The 19,842-nt window shown below is 33.5% G+C and overlaps 2 protein-coding genes and 1 long non-coding RNA gene across 4 annotated transcripts in view; 2 read left to right on the top strand and 1 right to left on the bottom strand.

Annotated features, from left to right (window-relative positions):
• LOC110638964 (mannose/glucose-specific lectin) overlaps positions 1 to 12,674 on the top strand; it is a 36,335-nt gene extending 23,661 nt beyond the window's left edge. Inside the window, exons 5-9 of one of the 2 annotated variants that reach the window (XM_021789710.2) lie at positions 5,821 to 6,264; positions 7,049 to 7,495; positions 9,786 to 10,229; positions 10,366 to 10,797; positions 11,825 to 12,674. In XM_021789710.2, the coding sequence (XP_021645402.2) occupies positions 5,821 to 6,264; positions 7,049 to 7,495; positions 9,786 to 10,229; positions 10,366 to 10,797; positions 11,825 to 12,073 (2,016 nt within the window). In that variant the 3' untranslated portion in view covers positions 12,074 to 12,674. Of the gene's footprint in view, positions 1 to 5,820; positions 6,265 to 7,048; positions 7,496 to 9,785; positions 10,230 to 10,365; positions 10,798 to 11,824 lie in introns of those variants that run through there. The other variant, XM_058145538.1, reaches the window with a different exon arrangement.
• A 1,120-nt stretch (positions 12,675 to 13,794) lies between these two features.
• Positions 13,795 to 17,470, top strand: LOC110638952 (receptor-like protein 6). The gene is made up of 3 exons (XM_058145539.1): positions 13,795 to 15,310; positions 15,354 to 17,064; positions 17,184 to 17,470. The coding sequence occupies exons 1-2, from the start codon at positions 13,968 to 13,970 to the stop codon at positions 17,041 to 17,043; spliced, it is 3,033 nt and encodes a 1,010-aa protein (XP_058001522.1). The 5' UTR covers positions 13,795 to 13,967; the 3' UTR covers positions 17,044 to 17,064; positions 17,184 to 17,470.
• Positions 15,744 to 18,896, bottom strand: LOC131179256 (uncharacterized). Its single transcript, XR_009148219.1, has 3 exons — positions 18,738 to 18,896; positions 16,079 to 16,296; positions 15,744 to 15,869 (listed from the first exon to the last, which is right to left on the bottom strand). It is a non-coding gene; the product is annotated as an uncharacterized LOC131179256 (long non-coding RNA).
• Positions 18,897 to 19,842: the final 946 nt, after the last annotated feature.

Here is a 19,842-nt window from a genome sequence, read left to right as displayed (position 1 = left end):
AGGACACAGCTTCTTCATGGTAGACAAAGAAGGATGACCCAATCTATAATGAGCCTCAAGAGGTGTTAAGGTACTAGAGCAAACAAGCGACCGCAGTACATGATTTTCCATAATGTAGAGACCACCTGACTCACGTCCTCTACTAATAATCTGCTTCGTCGTAAGATCCTGAAATAAACACTGGTCAGGAAAAAAGGAAACAAAACAATTTAAGATACAAGTAAGTTTACTAATAGAAAGTAGATTAAAAGAAAATTTTAGTAGACACAAAACAGAGGACAAAGAAATTGACGAAGTCGAGTTCGCAGTTCCAGAACCTATGACACAAGAAGTAGAACCATCAGCTAAAGTAACAGTAGATGAAGTGAGATTAGACTGAAAAGCAGATAGAAGACTAAAATTATCTGTCACACCAGAATCAATAACCCATTTGGATGAGGAAGACACAAGGCATGTAGTGGATTTATCTGACTCAGAGATTGCAGTGACAGGGAAACTGGTGGGCTTTAGAGATGCCTGATACTGGGAAAACTGGGCAAAATCCTCTGCAGATATCAGAACAGTTTTCTCAGAGGAAGATACTGTAGAATCCTCTGCTGCCATATTTGCCATCTGTGATTGCTGATTTTTCTTATGAAGTTGCTGACTATTATATTTTATATGGTCAGGCTCATGGCAATAATAACAAATGACTCCTTTTGAGTCCTGATTAGAACTAGCCTCCCCATTACGCTGATTACCTCTGTTGCCTGTAATTCCTCCTCTACTTTTTCTTCTATTATCCTGTTGTCCATTTGGATTACGGCTAATAAGAGCACTACTGGCAGGCTGTGAAGATTGAATACTCTCTGTACGAAGGACCCGTGTGAGCGTTTCATGCAAAGAGGAAATCTCAGAACTGGAGAGAATTTGAGATTTAGCAGTCTCATACTCTGAAGGAAGGCTTGCAAAAAAACTCATAACAGCCAGTTGCTCCCGTTGGGCCTACTGAACTTTCACATCAGAACTAAAAGGCAATAATACATTAAGTTCCTCATATACCCGTTTAAAATCCATAAAATAAGCCGTGAGAAACTTATCCTCTTTCTCAGCATGGTAGAATGCCTTACAAACATCATAAATAAGGGAGATATTCCCTTTACCAGAATACAGAAAATCTAAGTAATCCATCAATTCTTTAACAAATTCACAGTGATTAATTAAACTAATTACCTCACTGTGAATCGAGTTCCGAAGCTGCAAAAACAACCGAGCATCCTCCCTTAGCCAAGTTTGCTGTGTATCATTAGTAGGTGGGTCTTTAGTAAGGTGATCATCCTTATCAATGCTACACAAATAGACCCTAACAGTCTTACTCCACTCCAGGTAATTCGAACAATTAAGTTTGTGTTCCGTGATCTTAGTCATCACCGGAATCACATCAGAAATAACATTCTTATTGTCTGTCATTTGTTGAGGCAAAGAAAACAAACTAAAGCGCTAATCCAAAGTGCTTACAGCCGCAAAATAACCCAAAATCACAAATCAAGCAAATACCGAAATAGGATCTGAGAGCTAAACCTCAGAAGTCCTTTAATAATGTATTGGATCAAGCAATAGCACACAGTGGTGGAATGAGGTGGTTGAGGCGATGCTAGTGATGCTGGCGATGCTGATCGGAGTCGAAATGGTCGGCAGACGTGCCTCCACGCCCCGGCGAGTAAAGAAACGGCGAGAACCTGAGTTGGGCGCGTGAGCCTCACGTGCTTGGATTCCGGCGACTGGATCAGAGGGGATGGCCGGTCGGCGGCCAAGGTCTCTCCTGAGCTGGGTGGTGAGAACAAATAGTTACCCTAGATAGATGACCTGCTCTGATACCATGTAGAAAGAGATGATTCTCCTTTAATTTCAATTAATCTGTACATGAATATATATATACAATTGATTCCTATAATTGTGTTCTACTAATTAGGAAGAAATTCTAAATAAGAAATCCTAAATAGGAATACAGAATACAGAATATACAGAGAAATAATATAGTGATTGATTTTCCATAACACCTACCATTTCCCAACTTGCCACTAGTAACTCTTTAGTCAACCAAAATTCAATTAAATGCAACCCTCCAAACCAACGACAACCTGATGAAAGAACCTTCAAACCTTGCTATAGATGTGGTGAAAAGTACTTCCCTGTTCACACTTGTAAACCAAAGGTAGCCATGGCAATTCAATTAGAGGAGCAGAAAGAGCAACTAGTTGAGGAGGGATGTCTTGATATGGAAAATGAGTTGAATTTGGGGAACCAAATGAAAGAAATGACACTTTCGGTACATGCAACGAAGGGAAGTCAAGGAGTTGATACTATTAAGGTGTTGGGAGCTTTCAACAATAGGTAGTTGGTCATTTTTGTTGGCAGTGGTGATACCAATAGTTTCCTTGAAAAGGGAGTTGCTGAAGAGTTGAAATTGTCTTTAGTGGAGGCACCAACTGCTTCTATTGTGGTAGCTGATGGTAGAAGGATTTCTAGTTCCTTAATTTGTCAAGGATTCACATGGAAAATTCAGAACAATAAATTTTCCTTTGACATGAAGATATTGGACCTTGGGGGCTTTGATATTATCTTAGTAGCGGATTGGATGAAAAGCTTCAATCCCATTCTTTTTGATTTTAGAGCAGCAAAGATTTCTTGTAAGAAGGATGGACAGTGAATTACCCTTTATGGGAAAGGAAAATTTGCTGAATAAATTCTATGATTGTCTTGCAGTTCCTATTCTCAATTAATGCACAAGCAAGGTGCAGATTTTACCACACCAATGTTTTGCATACATTTTTAGAATTCCGATTCAGTTGAGAATCATTGTATGGCTGCAACTTCAGGTGTACCTGGCTCCTTCCTTATCTTCTTTACAATTACTACTACAAAAGTATAGTAGTTTATTTGAGGAACCTAAGGGGTTACCACCATTTCGGACTCACATTCATGCAAGTCCTTTAGTACCTGGTTCTCAACCAGTAAATGTGAGACCATATAGGTATCCACTTTATCAAAAGGCTGAGATAGAAAGGCTGGTGATTGAGATGCTTGATTACTCTATAATTCAGCCTAGTAATTGTGCCTTGACTCCATTTGAGGCTCCTTATGGGTATTATCCACCTATTCTACCTATTGTGCCTCTTGAGCAAGTTTCAGTTGGAGAGTTGCAAGAATTTTTCCATGAAAGGCAGCAGATGACAATTTTATTGAAGGCTAATTTAGAGATTGCAAGGAATAGAATGAAGCAACAAGTGGATAAGAACAGGACTGAAAGGGAATTCTAGGTTGGGGATATAGTTTACTTGAAGTTGCAACCCTATAGGCAATCTTCAGTGGCTATGCGAAAATCACTGAAACTGTCAGCAAGACTTATGGGCCTTATAAAGTGCTTGCAAGGGTTGGAGCTGTTGCTTATAAGCTGGATTTGCCACCCTTGTCATTTGTGCATCCTGTGTTTCATGTTTCCTTACTTGAAAAGAAGGGGGAAAATGTGGTGTCTATGATAGAGCTTCCAATCTTTCAAGAAGATGTGGTGGAAGTTGTTCTAGAACAAGTGCTGAAAACTAGACCGATTTCTAGAAATGGTCAGCAAGTGGATCAAGTTCTTATTAAATGGAAGCACTTGGCTGTTGAAGATGCCACTTGGGAGGACGAAGCTCTTATCCTCAACCAATTTCTTGATTTTGCACATTCCTTTGGACAAGAATGTGCTTAAGAAGGAAGTATTGTTACATACAAAAGAACTTGGTTTGGAAAGAGTAGGCCTAGTATAGTTAAGTGAGCTGGCGTGAGTTGTTAGAATAGCTGGCGTGAGTTGTTAGAATAGCTGGCGTGGGAACAGTTACTTGTCGCTGTTATCGCTGTATAAAAACAGTCATAATAGCCTAGCGTAATCAGAGAAGAATCATTACACAAATAATAAACTCCTTCCTCCTTTCTTCCTATCTTCTTTCTATTTGTTTCCAACCCTTTTTCTTCTATAATTTCCCCCTTTTCTTCTTCAGTTCTTATTCTATTCTAGAAAGAATTATTTGTTAGGGTTCAATGACCTTAACAGTATTTATCGAGGTTTTGATCTCCTAAACCTAGGAGGAATTAGAACTAGATACACTCAAAATAAAATAGGAATCCTAAATAAAATAGGAAAATAACTAAGACCTAAATAGAATAGGAAAATATCCAAGTCCTAAATAAAATAGGAAAACAAAATGGAATAGGAAAACAATTTAAAAAATAACACGTTCATCTATGGCTTAATTAACTGGCCTTTCACATCTCAGACCAACAAATAAAACGCCAGGGACATGTTTTTGGTCTGATTAACATGCCAGGGAGTGTTATATGATGTATATGTTAAATATGCAAATTATTATAAAGGCCTTTATTTTTAAGTTTGAACTTTCAGATTGAATAATTTTTTGATATGATATCATAGCTTTTCAAATAAAAAAGTTCAAAGTTTAAATCACAACTACTCTTATTTATTAATTAAAAAATTTTAGTATAAGGTAAGGCATTTCAATAGTTTTTTGCTAGAAAGTATTTTTCACTTGTGACCTTTACTTGAAAAGTCATATGACACTCTCATCTTTAGTTATATCCTATTTGATGCAATTGGTGGATACGTGGACATGATTTACATGTACTTGACTTATCTTTATACTTTTATAAAGTTCAAGTATTTGATAGTTACACTTTATAAGTTTAGGGTTAACTAGTTATACTTTTATAAAGCTTAGGTATCAAATAAGATGCAACTAAAGGTGGAGGTGTCAAGTGACTTTTCATATAAAAGTCATGAGTCAAGTAATATACAATTGGCCCCTTTTTCTTTTTTTTTTAGTGATATACTCACAAATTGATCTGAATTCATTTCTGTATAATAATCTTATGAGTAATTTAAATCAATATGTAATCTTAAATGACTTAACTCGAATTCAATGACCGAACCCCATTTGTGACCTCTACTCTTAACGGATCATTGTCTTCATTTGTATTGACTTGTGAATGAAGATTCAGAAATGCAACAAAAATGTTTTTCTAGAAGTTCATTAAAAAAAAACTATCAATTGTGTTTTTTCATAATAATATTTGCCACGTCAACATAGGAAATGTTATAAAAAAATCCCAAACTTTGCCTTCTTTCACAATTTTACCCAAACCTTTTTTTTTAAACAAAAATATCATGAACTTTGAACTTCACTATAATTGAATTCCATGTTAGTTACCCCATTCAATACTAATAAAGGTACTAGGTAAGTACTTCTAATTCTCAAATTAATACTAATTAAATCTAATTTACAATAAAAGATAAAGAAAAATCATTTACAGCAAAATTGATATCACTTCCACCAATAACACATGGTTCATCTTCTACCTCCCCACTCCGCGACCACTAGCTCCTCTCAACTTCTATGCCTCATAAAGCCATTCCACACCTATCTCTTACACTCACTCACTCCACCTTCACCGACCACCGCACTTATTCCTGCCTTACTACATCATAGCATACAACCTGTCTCAACCATCCTTCATTACCTCAACAAACCATCACCTCTATGACGCTTATCTTTGCCTTTATGAAAACTCAACCTAGCTTCCCATCAACATCTGCTTTCAACAACTCAACTAGACCTACCTTGACAACCTCAAAACAGGGCTCATTAATTCATCAATTATGGTTTAATTTATTGTAAATTGTGTTCTTTTGATGCATGGTCATTCCTACTTCATTGTGTTTGAACATTAAGGCACAAGTATGCAAAACCACACACGCTTATCTTCATTTGTTTATCATTTTTGCAGGTTGAACTAGATTACCCAGATGAGTATGTGACTTCAATATCAGGATACCATGGTGCAAACTCTTCTCCTATTGTGGTTCAGTCACTTAATGTCCATACTAACAGACGAGTTTATGGACCTTTTGGTGTAGAAAAAGGAAAGTACTTTTCTTTCCCTCCAACTGAGGGAAAAATTATTGGTTTTCATGGCAAGTGTGGTGCCCATCTATATTCAATAGGTGGACATTTAGAGCCTACCTCAGATCTGTATATGGTGAAAACTGTTGGTCCATTTGGTGCAGGAAATGCTTTATCATGGGATGATGAAATTCATTCTGCCATAAAGCAAATAAGAATAGTGCATGGAAATTTTGTTAGTTCCATCTCTACTGAATACTACAATGATGGTGGTTCACTAGTGTGGTCCACTCTCCATGGTGGAGATTATGAATCCAAAATTGATACGGTTAGTCCATTTTGCACATGTTGTTTATGAGTATATTGTTTTAAATGATTTTTGTTATAGTCACAAATTTTCAATTTGTTGCAATTATATTATTTTTATTTACGTGATTTACCCTCTCAATATTGGGTTATATCTATGGGTATGCCATTTTATACCATCAATAAAATAATCAATCAATCATAAGCTTAAGGCTAAGTGTCTATCATCCCAATTATAGTCAGAAGAACCTTCATTGCATAACTACTTATAGTAAATACATTAATTAGTCATCTCAGTATCCTCTAGACATAACTTAATATAGTTATTACTTTAAGTACCTTATACACGCCAGAAGTGTCTTCAACTACATGGGCAAGAGCCCTCGTCATTGGATAATTCTTCTTGAATTTTCTGCCTTTACTCCACCTTAAGCTGAAGCCTAGTCTCTTTGATCCTAATTTAGTTAGGAATCCAACTCAATTTAGGAGTATCACTATAATACTCCATGTATTAAGAAATGTTTCTTCCGCTCAAAATTAAGAAAAGATGTCTTCCAAATCCACTAGAATTTTGATTCACAAATATAACACATTCAACTCAAGGCTACTTTTTATAAAGGAAAAAAGCAACATTTATATCATGTTAGATTTCCAGTGAAATTCTTGCTTGAATCTCGCTGAAATTTACCATGTAATTAATATAGAGAGTCGTTGATATGGTTTATTCAGCTTGCAGATCAAACTTGACATGGTTTATTCAGCCGTTGACAGGGTTTACCATTTAATTAATATTTTGGAATTTGCAGATCAAACTTGATTTCCCAGATGAGTTTCTAACTTCAGTTACTGGTTACTATGACTCTGTTAATGAAATGAACGATTACGCATTTACATCACTAACATTTCAAAGCAACCGAAGAACTTATGGACCATTTGGTCAACAATTTGGTACGTATATCTGCTTTCCATCATTTGATGGCAAGATTTTAGGATTCCATGGAAGATCCAGTGGCTATCTCTATGCAATTGGGGCACATGTGGAGCCAATCTCATATCCAAAACCATCTGAATTCATTGGGCCATTTGGAGGTCAAGGTGGTGACCCATGGGATGATGGAATGCATACTACAATTAGGCAATTGGTAATTTCTTGTGGATCTATGGTCAACTATGTTTGCATTGATTATGACAAGAATGGACACTCTTTATGGTCTTCAAAGCATGGGCAGAGCGTTGGAGACAAGACATACTCGGTTAGTTTAATTTCCCTTCTTATAATAATTTTATTTCCAACTATTTAGCCAGTAGTACAATTATCAAATCAGATCCCCTAATACCAAATATGAGCTTCATATACACTTCATTTCTTTAATTCACTAATTTGTATACAAGATAGATATTAGTAGGGGTTAAAAATCAGCATATAAATAATGATAATATAACAAGATAGATATATAACTTTTTCATATCTAAATTTTATTGAAGTTGTGGAAATTTTCTATATTATGCTCTATAATTAAGCAAAAAAAATTGTTAACCAAACAATTTCAAGCCAATATTATATCTTGATTTCATATCCTTGCCTTTGTTATTGTGCTCATTGGCTTTAGCAAGTACACTTAAAACTCCTTTCAAGCATCTGATCAATACCCGTTATGCCTATCAATACTATTGCAAGAACCTTGATTTAAGTTTCTTGGCCATTTCTTCTCAATTTTCCTCTTTTTTCTCTGCAGTTCAAACATTGTTTGTTTGACAGGCTTTTACTGGACTTAACATATACCGATGTTGCTGCCCAACTCTTGAAACTTTGCCATGTTTTCAAATCTTGAAACCTAGTAAAGATTTAGACTGCGATTGTTCATAGAAAATAACTTGTATATGAAAAATATTTTCCATTGAAAATGTTAAGCTAATGGTATGTGTTTGTGATATGCAGATATAAATGTTTTCACATTTTAATAAGATTGTCAAAATCTAGAAAATTACTTTCTTTTTTGAAAAGAGGAAGTGATTTTCCTTAAAAATAATTTAATTTTTCTATATTTTACGTTGACCCATATCCTTAGTGCCCCAAACACTAGAAAATGCAAAAAATATTTTCAATAAAAGAAATGGAACCCTAGATCAATTATGCCCTGTTTGAAAACTAGAATTTTATAAGAATTCAATTTAATTGATTTCTTTTAACAAGTGAAAGAATTCAATTCTTTTTAACTTAAAAAAATTTTTTGAAAAAAAAAATTGAAATCAAGCATGATTGCATAAGAATTCAATTGAATTATTTTCTTACAAATAATTTATTCTAAAGAAAGCCTTAAAGAAATATAGTAACCCGCTAAAGAAAATGAAAATGGGAATAAGTGAAAAGAGAATGAGGAAAAAGAGAAGGATAAATTCTGAAAATAAACTATCAAATAGGTTTTATATACTCAATAGAAAGGAAGTACATAGAATTCTAATGTAGATTAAATAGAATTCAGAAAATAATAAATAATTACATATAATATTGATTTTTTATAAAATTAAATATCAATTTCTATAAAATTTAGAAATGAAAATTATAAAATTCAAATAGTAAATTAGATAGTGTTCATTCAAAAGAAGATTCAAAGTTTTAAATATAAAGAATGTAGAATACAATTCATAAAAATGGTAGAGAAGATAACTCAAAATTTTAAATATTAAAAATAGATAAAAAAATGTTTTTTAACATATAGCATAATTATAATATATTAAATATAATTTTACTTATCTCATCAATGTGTGGTGGCTTAACGTGCTTTAAAAGTGCTTTCCTTTGGATTTCATAACTGCATACAAATTTGATCAAATGAAATTGGCATAGGCTTAACAAATCATTTACCTGGAAGACTTTGAGAGTGTTTGGTTTAATTTATGAAAATTATATGCTTATAAATTAATACAAGTTTATAAGCATTTAAAATTTTAAGCAATTATATGTTTGATTAAAGTGTCTATAAGTTGCTGTTAAATAGTTAACACATTTGATAAAAAATATAGATTTTTTTTTTTTCATTATAATTAGGGACTTTAGCATATGAGTGATAAAACACTTAATGACCTTAAAAGTAGTAACGTATTGATTTTTTTTTTCCATTATAATTAGGGTATATGGGTTCGCAAAGTTAGCATTGGAGTAATAAAACACTTAACGACCTTTAAAATGTTATTGTGACGCATTAAAAATACTTATATTGTCTAATGTGCTTTTATGAATTCCACATAAAAATAATATATTTTTTTTCTCTCAGAGCAGAAATCAATCCACCCAATTTTTTTTATATGGTGGGCTCTGAAAAGAAAAAAGTTAAATTGCCATTGTTCCAATTTGTGAATTGTTAAATTTGAATAAATTACACATTAATTGATTTTAATCTAGCCAAGTTAATGTTGTAACCCAATCACTTATATATATATATATATATATATATATATGAGTGTAAACTCTAGTTTTATGCCAATGGCTAGGTTCATTTTGAATTTTTGATCTCTTACCTCTTGCTACACTCTCTGGTGTAGATCAAACTTGATTACCCAGAAGAGTTCCTCATTTCACTTTCAGGCTCATACAGTACAAATGCTAGTTCCACCATAATTCAATCACTTTCATTCCAAAGCAACAAAAAAACATATGGACCCTTTGGTAGTGGGAAAGGAAACCATGAATTCTCGCTTTCATCTATAGCATATGGAAAAATAATAGGATTTCATGGAACATGTGGTGATTATCTTCACTCTATTGGAGTGTATTTAAAGCCAATTCCAATGTCATATCAGTACCAAACTTGTGAACAATGTGGAGGACAAGGACAGCATTGGGACGATGGAATTCACACTACAATAAGGCAATTGATCATAGGAGCTGGATCCATAGTTGATTCCTTGCATGTTGAGTATGATAAGCATGGTCGCTCTCTATGGTCTCAAAAGCGTGGTAGTAGCAATGGAGGCAGTAAATACATGGTTAGTCCATTAAAATTTTCAAATTTTTAATGGTCCTTGTAAATATTATTTTGATGAATTATCGATCAAAAGTTAACAGGGTTTAATAATCTGATTACCATACAAATTCTAGTGAGTTTTGATTGTGATCTTGCAGGTCAAACTTGACTACCCTGGTGAGTACTTGGTTTCAATCTCAGGATATTATGGCTCATTTACTAATAATAAATATATATGTTCTCTTACAATTCAAAGCAATAGAAGAACATATGGACCTTTTGGTACTATGAGAGGAATCCCTTTCTCAACACCATCTTTGCATGGCAAGATCATTGGATTTCATGGTTCGGCTTATGGCTATCTCACTTCAATAGGAGTACACGTCAAAGCAATCTCACCAGTTGTTCTTGGCCCGTTTGGAGGCCAAGGTGGAGATGCATGGGATGATCAATTTTACAGCACAATAAGACAGATACAACTAACAATTTGTGAATTTGGAATTGAATCTGTCCGTTTTGAGTATGATAAAAATGGACAACCTGTATCGTCTCCAAAACATGGATCAAAAGCTCAAGGCATGTTGAAAAAGGTTAGTAACTCTTGCCCTTTTATTATTATTATTATTATTATTATTATTTGATGGAAGCACAATGAACCGGATAATAATCGATGGCTACAAAGCAGAGTTAATCCTCTCATTTCTCACCATAAATGTGAATAATCTTGAAATAGTTAAATGGGAGACCCAAACTTGATACCTCCCCTCCCTCCACTTTTAAGGTGGAGGAAGACCAATGATACTACCCCTGATCGGCAATAACTCTTTCCCTTCATTTATTTATTTCATCTTGTATATAATAGTTATCTAACCTTGTTCCTCTTGGATTGAGATCATCCTATTTTTCTACTTTAAATTTATTTTTATAATTTTGAAAATGATTATAATACTGTTGAATAAAAACTGATCTTGTATTTTAATTAAAATCTTATTAGCAATATTTTTATTGTAGGAATATTATTAGTAATGTTTGATTCATTCTGACCCTTATATTCAAAATTGATGTATGTTAAATTATTTTTAAAATTCAAATCTTTGCACATTGTTATTCATAATAATGATTGGATATTTATATTTAGTTTTTTTGTAATGCAACCATAACCTTCATTCATTTGGCAAAAAAAAAAAAAAGGTATCCGATACATATTTCTAATTGTAAAATTAAATTATTATATAAAATATAAATAATATCAAAAAGTTGAAATGAATTTTATATATATATATATATATATATATATATATATATATATATATATAAGCCAATATTATAAAATTGGCCATATTTAACTTTTAATCCTTACAAGATTAAGTATCAATCTTATTATTTGCATTTTTTACATTTTATTTAAAAAGCATATATTTGTAAAATTTAATTTTTCTAAAACAAATACAATAATAAACACAGTATTATTTAATGAATATATGAATTCTATGAATATATATATATATATATGATCATACAGACATTAATGCAATAGATAATTAATGAAGATATAAATTTTATGAGGTTTTGAAGATATACTAGGATGGCTTATCTTCTAATTGATAACTCTTGCAGGTCATATTGGATTATCCAGGTGAGTTTCTGATTTCGGTTTCAGGAACCTACGGCAAGGAATATGGTTTAGAGATTGTGCAGTCTCTTACATTTCAAAGCAACAGAAAAACCTATGGACCATTTGGCTTAAACAAGGGAAATCACTTTTCACTGGCATCGGCTGGTGACAAGGTCACTGGGTTCCATGGAAGGTGTGGTTACTATCTTGATGCAATTGGAGTGCATATAGAGCCTATCTACCATTTATAATTCTCAATTACAATAGCTATTTTGGCAGAGCCGCAAACTTTCTTTTTTCTCTTGTTCTATTCTTCCTTTCCATAGGCGACTTACTCGTTTCACTGCCTCTGTCTGGCTGTCCCCTACCCTATCCAGGTAGGGGATGGCAATCGTCCTTGCTCGAAAGTGGGTTTCCTTCCCTCCACCTCTGGATAAGATTGTAAATGGTAGGATCTTTTGTTGATTGGGTTGCTAGTTGTGCTTTCCACTAGAGAGGGAGCCCGGAGATAGACGTTCTCTGTGGTGTTGTGACTGCATGCAGGGGGTCTCTCGATTTGGAGCAACTGTGGTGATAGCTATGCTGTCTATGTTGTGTTTGCGGTGACTCTGCTCTAGGGGTTTGATTTTATGGGTATGGTACCCTAGGAACACCTATACTTGCTGAAAGTCCTAGTTTCTAAATGGACATAGAATGCCTAAGGGCTCTGCCATATTGCCCCCGTGAGATGTTTTGGCCTCTTATTCAACTGTTGAATCTCTACGTTTTTTATGCTAACTGGAGATGCTTTTTGGCCTCATCTGAGCTCCAGTTTGTGAGAAATCAATTGCTTTGAGGCCTTCCTGCGTTCCATGTTACTAGCGTTGATTGGTGGTTAGTTCAGTTCGAAGTCAAACGTTGATATTTTTTTTTCTAAATTAATTTTATTTATTTAATTTTTTAAATAAACTAATTAATTTTAGATTAGAATCTCAACCCTGTCCTTAAAATAAAATTCATTTTAACTCGGTGGCCAAATTCAAAAACTATGAATTTGTAAATTGTAATCTGAGACCATCCCTTACAACCCGCAAAGACCAGACAATTTTTTTTAAATATTTTTTGGTGGCTTCCTCACATGCTATGCCCATCGATTTCTGTTTGTTGCCATTGAAAGCTTAGCCTATAATTTATTTATTTACTTTTTTGAAAGAACTGGGAAGTGAAGACTTGAACTTGAGTTTCCTGAACTTGAGTTTGTTAAGTTGAGCGATGTGCTTGTAGTCGATAAATCAAGTCAGACTAGCTAAGAAATAAAATAATTAGTCTTTGCATTAACGTTTTAAATTATAATTAAAGATAAACTAATAGGCACTTATCTAATCATGCTGTTTCATCTTCGTTGATCTTCATTTTTTTTATTGTAATTGACTTTGATTGTAAAGACAATGAACAGTATCAAGTCTGCACCTGGACTTGTTCTCTTTCAGCTCTATTTCTACTTTTCTTATTCTCATCCAACACATTGGAAAGTAGAAACCATCAATCATGCAGGCCTATTAAACAATTAAACCCTACTCTTTGAGCTTTAAATTATTTGAGTGGCATATATAAACTTGGGGTGAGCATGACTCTTTGGAGAATCAAATCAAAATCATGTCAGATTGGTGTCAAACCCAAATCAAACTAACAATTGATTTTTATGTGTTCTTATGATTTTTTAAATATATCATATACTTTCAATATAATTTTATATTTAAATGTAATTAAGATTGTAAAATATGTACATGCACACCATTATCTTTCATTTCTTATAAGTTTTCTTAGCAAGTGTATTACTATATTATTATTGAAAATTATATAATTAAGAAATAATTAAAAATATATTATATGACATTATTATGTATTAACTATCAATTTTAAAATTTAAATAATAATTCAAGTATGACTTTTAATGAAAATAATTGTATAAAATTATTTCAAGAACTGAAATGTAATAAATATAATTAGAATAGAATTATCAAGATTTGAACCCAATCAAAATTGAAATATCAAAATCAAACTGTAATTTAAATAGTAAAAAAATTAAACCAGAATTATATTAAATTTGGATTTGATTTTTGTTTCTAGACAAACCCCAAATCAAAACTGGAATTGTATGCCCTTATGAACTTATGGAAGCTGGCGATATATATAGACTATGATACTCTTTTTTTCCAATCATTATCTCTAATCTCTTCCATAAGAAAGATGAATTTCTCAGTTTCCAAACATCAAGTTACCTTCTTCCTCCTATTCCATTTGCATTGTCTATTAATAATATCATCATCCTCTACTACAGCATGCCTTGAAGATGACAGCATCTCTCTACTCCAACTGAAAAATGATTTTTCATGTGTTGAGTCTGCTTCGATAGACTATAAACCTCCTCATCCCAGGATGGTTTCTTGGGATGTCGGATCAGATTGCTGCTCATGGGATGGAGTCACATGTGATGGTGTCACAGGCGAAGTTATTGGTCTTGATCTTAGTTGCAGTGGTCTTAGAGGCAGCTTAACTTCTAACAGCAACCTCTTTAATCTTTCACACCTCCAGAGGCTAAATATCGCTTTCAATCACTTCAATCTCTCCAATATTCCACCTGAGTTTGGTAGGTTTGCAAATTTGACACATCTCAACCTCTCTGCTACATGGTTTTCTGGTCCTGTTCCATCTGAAATTTCTTACTTGTCCAAGTTGGTCTCACTTGATCTGTCCATCAATGAACCCTTGAGACTTGAAACGCCAACTATGCAAATGATCGTTCAAAACCTCACTCAAGTAAGAGAAGTTTTTCTGGATTATATAAACATGTCCTTTGTTACTCTCAATACTTTGGTGAATCTTTCTTCTTCTGTCACAACTCTCAGTCTTGTTTATTGTGGATTGCGAGGAGAATTTCCAGAAACCATTTTCTACCTACCAAAGCTTCAGTTCCTAAACTTAATGTTAAATGATGATCTATATGGTTATTTGCCAAAGTCCGATTGGAGTGGTCCTCTTGAGTTGCTGGTTCTCAGCTTCACAAGTTTCTCAGGAGAATTACCTGATTCGATTGGCAATCTTAAATCTCTGATGGTGTTGGAACTTGGTAGCTGCCATTTCAGTGGGTCAATTCCAGCCTCTCTTGGAAGCCTTAAACAACTTACAAGACTAGATCTTTCATACACCAATTGGACAGGAATGATCCCGGATGTTTTTGAAAATCTGAGCAACTTGGAATATGTCTCTGCTTCAAGCAGTAATTTCAGTGGTATGCTGCCATCGTCTATCTTTAATCTCTCAAAACTTTACTGGCTGGACTTGTCACAGAATCAACTTAAGGGTAGCCTTCCTAATCAAATATGTGGCCTTTCCAATCTAATTAGGCTTGACTTGTCTTATAACTTATTCAGTGGCACAATACCATCTTGTTTGTATGGTCTTCCATCATTGCTGTGGTTCTCGCTTAGTTTTAACATAACAGCTTGGTGAATTTCGATCGAAATCTTTGCTTGAAATATCCTTGGAAAGCAATAATATATATGGTTCAATTCCACCATCAGTATTTGAATTGGAGAACCTGCAAAATCTCCATCTTCCTTCAAATAATTTGAGTGGCATCGTGGACTTGAACATGTTCTCCAAGCTGAAAAATCTTCGGGGTCTTGATCTTTCAAATAACCACCTATCAGTCATCACTAGCAAGACCAGCAACACAACTTGGCCACAATTTTACAGATTAGGATTGGCATCTTGCAACATTAGAGAGTTACCTGGATTCTTGAAAACCCAAAATCAGTTGGGATTTCTGTCACTGCCCCACAACAGAATTCACGGTGAAGTGCCCAAATGGCTAATGGGCGTGGGAATGCAATACCTAGACCTTTCTTACAACTTCTTGACAAAAGTAAGTGAACTTTCAAGCAACTTACAATATCTAGACCTTAGTTTCAATGTACTTCATCAACCTCTTCCGCTTCCACCTCCTTCCATGTACATGCTTTTAATCTCAAGCAACAAATTGACTAGAGAAATCTCACCCTTGATCTGCAACGTAACAAACTTTCAAATTATTGACTTGTCCAACAATAGCTTGAGTGGCATGATTCCACAGTGTTTGGGAAACTTCAGTAGTGAATTGTCAGTGTTAAATCTGGGGATGAACAGATTGCGTGGCAGCATTCCAGGAATATTTACACAGGGCAATAAATTAAGGAATCTTAACTTGAATGGCAATCAGTTGGAAGGACCATTACCTCGATCTTTGTCCACCTGCAAAATGTTAGAAGTGCTTGATCTTGGAAACAATCAGATAAATGATAGTTTCCCTCCGTGGCTGGAAACTCTTCCAAAGCTACACGTCTTGGTGTTGAGATCCAATAGGTTCCATGGTTTCATAGGTGAACCTGAAGGGATATCTCCTTTTTCTAGTTTGCGAATCATTGATCTCTCACACAATGATTTCACTGGCAACCTGCCAACAAAATATTTTGCACATTTTCAAGCTATGATGAAGGTGGATGAGGTTAAGGAGGATGTAAAGTATATGGGGGAACTATACTATCATGATTCTGTGGTTTTGACGATGAAAGGAAATGAATTTTCACTGGTGAGAATCCTAAACATTTTCACAACAATAGACTTATCAAGCAACCGATTCGAGGGACAAATCCCAGAATTAATTGGGAATCTTGGTTCACTCCTAATGCTTAACTTCTCACATAACAGCCTAACAGGTCAAATTCCATCGTCACTAGGGAATCTGATAAATCTGGAGTCACTAGATTTATCATCAAACAAGCTTGATGGGGGAATTCCTGATCAGTTGACAAGTCTCACGTTCCTTGAAGCAATGAACCTGTCATATAACCAGCTTGCAGGACCCATTCCTCATGGCAAACAGTTCAGCACATTTGATAATGATTCGTTTATTGGAAACTTGGGGTTGTGCGGATTACCATTATCTGAGAAATGCAGCAGTGAGCTAGCACCACAACCACCTCCACCATCATCAATATCCTATGACAACAAAGATTCTGCAAGCATATTTGACTGGAAATTTGCTATGATGGGCTTTGGATGTGGATTGGTGTTTGGACTGTCTATGGGATACATTGTATTCGCAACAGGAAAACCACAATGGCTAGTGGGAATGGCTGAGAAAGGACAGCGAAAAAGGTTAACCAGACGAAATCAAAGACTTGTTAGAAGAAGAAATTAATAGAACAAGCAGTACTGTAAGGTAAGTTTTGCTTATTTTCTGATATGATCCTAGCTATTCTGTTTTTTCAAGTCTTTTAAGCTGTAACTTCTTTTAATATTTTGTTTCACAGTAATTTTTAGCTTTTGTCATCTTGTCAGGTAGGCGGATGAAGAAGTGCTTGGATGACGAAAATTTTCTGACAATATAGAACATCAAGTATAGTGTATTTTCAATGTGAACTTTCATGTGGAACAAAGAACTATAATTCATGAAGCATAGATGTATGTCTGTTTTGTTAAATTGAAGTTCTTTCTGTCAACTTAGGCTAGCTCAGTGCCTTAGGTGATTTATTAAGGGCGGAGATTTGGATCAAGAATTTACGTTTGAGTCATGATGCTCTCAATTTAAACATATAAAAAATATTTGGTATTTCCATTTCATTATACATACATGGAAGCCAATAAAGATTAGAGAGGTTTTCTTCTCTTTTTTTTCCCCTACCCTTCTTCATGTAGCATACATTGCTGTGAGTTTTTTGTACAGCTCAAGGGGATATTTTCAAGTGACTCCTAAGCAATTAAAGCAAGCATCAAGCCAAGAACGCTAAAATAAACTATCTCCACAATTACAAATCATCATTGGAACACTAATGTGTGCATTAAGCAGTAGATGAACTTGCAATGAACACGAACCAAATGGAAAAACAACTGATACTGATAAAGCATCTGTTATTTCAAATGATATCTTATTTTCATCACTCAATAATGTGTATCCCAAGAATCAACAGTGGAATAATCACCACATCAGCATTGGTAAAAGAGCTCCAAGACTTCACCATGAACATCAGGACTTATTTCTAAAAATGCAGGAACAACTTGCTGATAACAGAGAAACACATGGAAGCTAGAAATTTTTATGTCAAGGCCATGAACATCAACATGACATGTTAAATGCATTAGGTAATCATCTATTGAAAACTAAGAAAATAAATTACTAAAAAGGTCTAAATGTACCGCTGTTATGTCAACCAGGAAATTTCTGGATTTGCCCTGATGTTAGAGAAATGAGAGACTGAAGGTTGGCAACTGGAGAGGTCTTATCAGGAGGAGATTTTGAAAGAGAAATGCTCAAAGAGTGAAGACCCTCAATAAGCTTCTCTTTAGCTAATGCTGCACATCCTGCCCTATAAGCCTCATCTGCCATTCAGGCATCATATTGAGGAGCTGCATCCCCACCTGGGCTCTTATTCTTTAAGTGGGATGGAGATGGAGGGTCAAGGCGAGCAATGGAATGAGCATATTCCAAATTTTTTATTGATGGCTGTGTCAATCTGTGCCATGAGAGCATCTGGACTTGATGGATTAATTCTAATTCCATCAAAGATACTCCAGGAGGGATTTCCTTCCTCCAAACCCACATGCCTCGCTGGATGGGGATCGCTAGAGTGGTCATAATAGAAAGTTTCTTGGTACCATAAATTGACAAATTAGACTATTCCTTAACTATAAGGCTAAAGCATAATCAATAACTTCCCAGTTTCATTCCTTCCAAATTCAATGTCTAAGTAGAGCTAAACCTTCCTCTACTAACCAAAAATAATTGATCAAACAAATACAATATCAATTAATGATTTATTATCACTGATATGGTATTGAATTTCTTCATATTCTCAAGCATGAACAAGAAGTAGATAAAGAATGGCTGATGAAAACCTTAGATGAAAGTGCGTTTCTTGATTTGGCAGCCGAAGCTTTCAGCAACTAACAAGCTCTATAGCATCTCGGTGATTTCTGTGATTAGCCAAGGTTCCCAAGTTCGTTTACTAGAATCAAAATGGATAAAGCAGTAAGCTTTGCCTTTATATGAGTAGTCGCAGCTGTACTCGGATAAAAATTACTTAAAATAAAGTACTTATACATATCTATTTATTTTAAAATTATTTTTTATAAATAAAAAATTATTTTCTAATATTTTTTTAAGAAATCAATATTATTTTATATGTTTTTTTAAGTTATTTTGATAAATTAAATTTAACTAAATACTCAAATTATTTAAAATTAATTTTAAATAATTTTCTTAAATAATTAAATACTTATTTTAAATTAATTTATAAATTAAAAAGTACATCTTAAATAAAAAAAATAAGTATTAAGACAAACACCTGAATTAACATTAATTTTCATTTCACATGATTGTACATGTAAATTGACTTAAAATTCTTTACTTAGATAATTTAAATGGATTAATAACTTAACGGTCTGTTTGGTATTATTGTTGAAATTGCTGTTGAGAAAATTATTTTTTTAAATATACTAATCAGAGAGTATTAAAAAATAATTTAAAATTAAATTTAATAAATTTAAATAATAAAAACACTAAAATAATAAAATAATTTTTTTTAAACTATTTTTTTCAATAACATCTAAAATGATATTTTTATTTAAAAAAATAATTTTAACCTTTCAAACACAATATCACACAGGCTATTTAAATAGCACAATCCAAATATATATATATATATATAAACTCAAAATGACCAACAAATTGAAGTAAACAAATACTGAACGACTCAAATCCACTTAACCGGCACCCATATTAGAAATTAGTTACTTTACACATAAATTTATTAATTTTTAATATTTAAATTTTAACATATTTTTATTTAAAATTAATTAACGAATTATAATAAAAAAATATAAATTAATAGTACATAAATTATTAAAAAGAATATATAAAATATTAATAAAATAACTATTAAGCATAAATTTGCATTAATATTTCAAATAATTATAAAAAATGTAAATAAAAAGTAAAATA

Source organism: Hevea brasiliensis, chromosome 4, assembly GCF_030052815.1.
Source record: "Hevea brasiliensis isolate MT/VB/25A 57/8 chromosome 4, ASM3005281v1, whole genome shotgun sequence".
In the NCBI taxonomy this organism is placed as follows: domain Eukaryota; kingdom Viridiplantae; phylum Streptophyta; class Magnoliopsida; order Malpighiales; family Euphorbiaceae; genus Hevea; species Hevea brasiliensis.
The sequence above is the reverse complement of the archived record's forward strand: the minus strand, read 5'-3'. Positions and strand labels throughout refer to the sequence as shown.

Coding starts and splice junctions, on each gene's coding strand:
- LOC110638952 (XM_058145539.1), top strand. CDS start 13,968: ATGAACTTATGGAAGCTGGCGATATATATAGACTATGATACTCTTTTT. Junction 15,311..15,353: donor AGTTTTAACATAACAGCTTG/GTGAATTTCGAT, acceptor ATCCTTGGAAAG/CAATAATATATATGGTTCAA.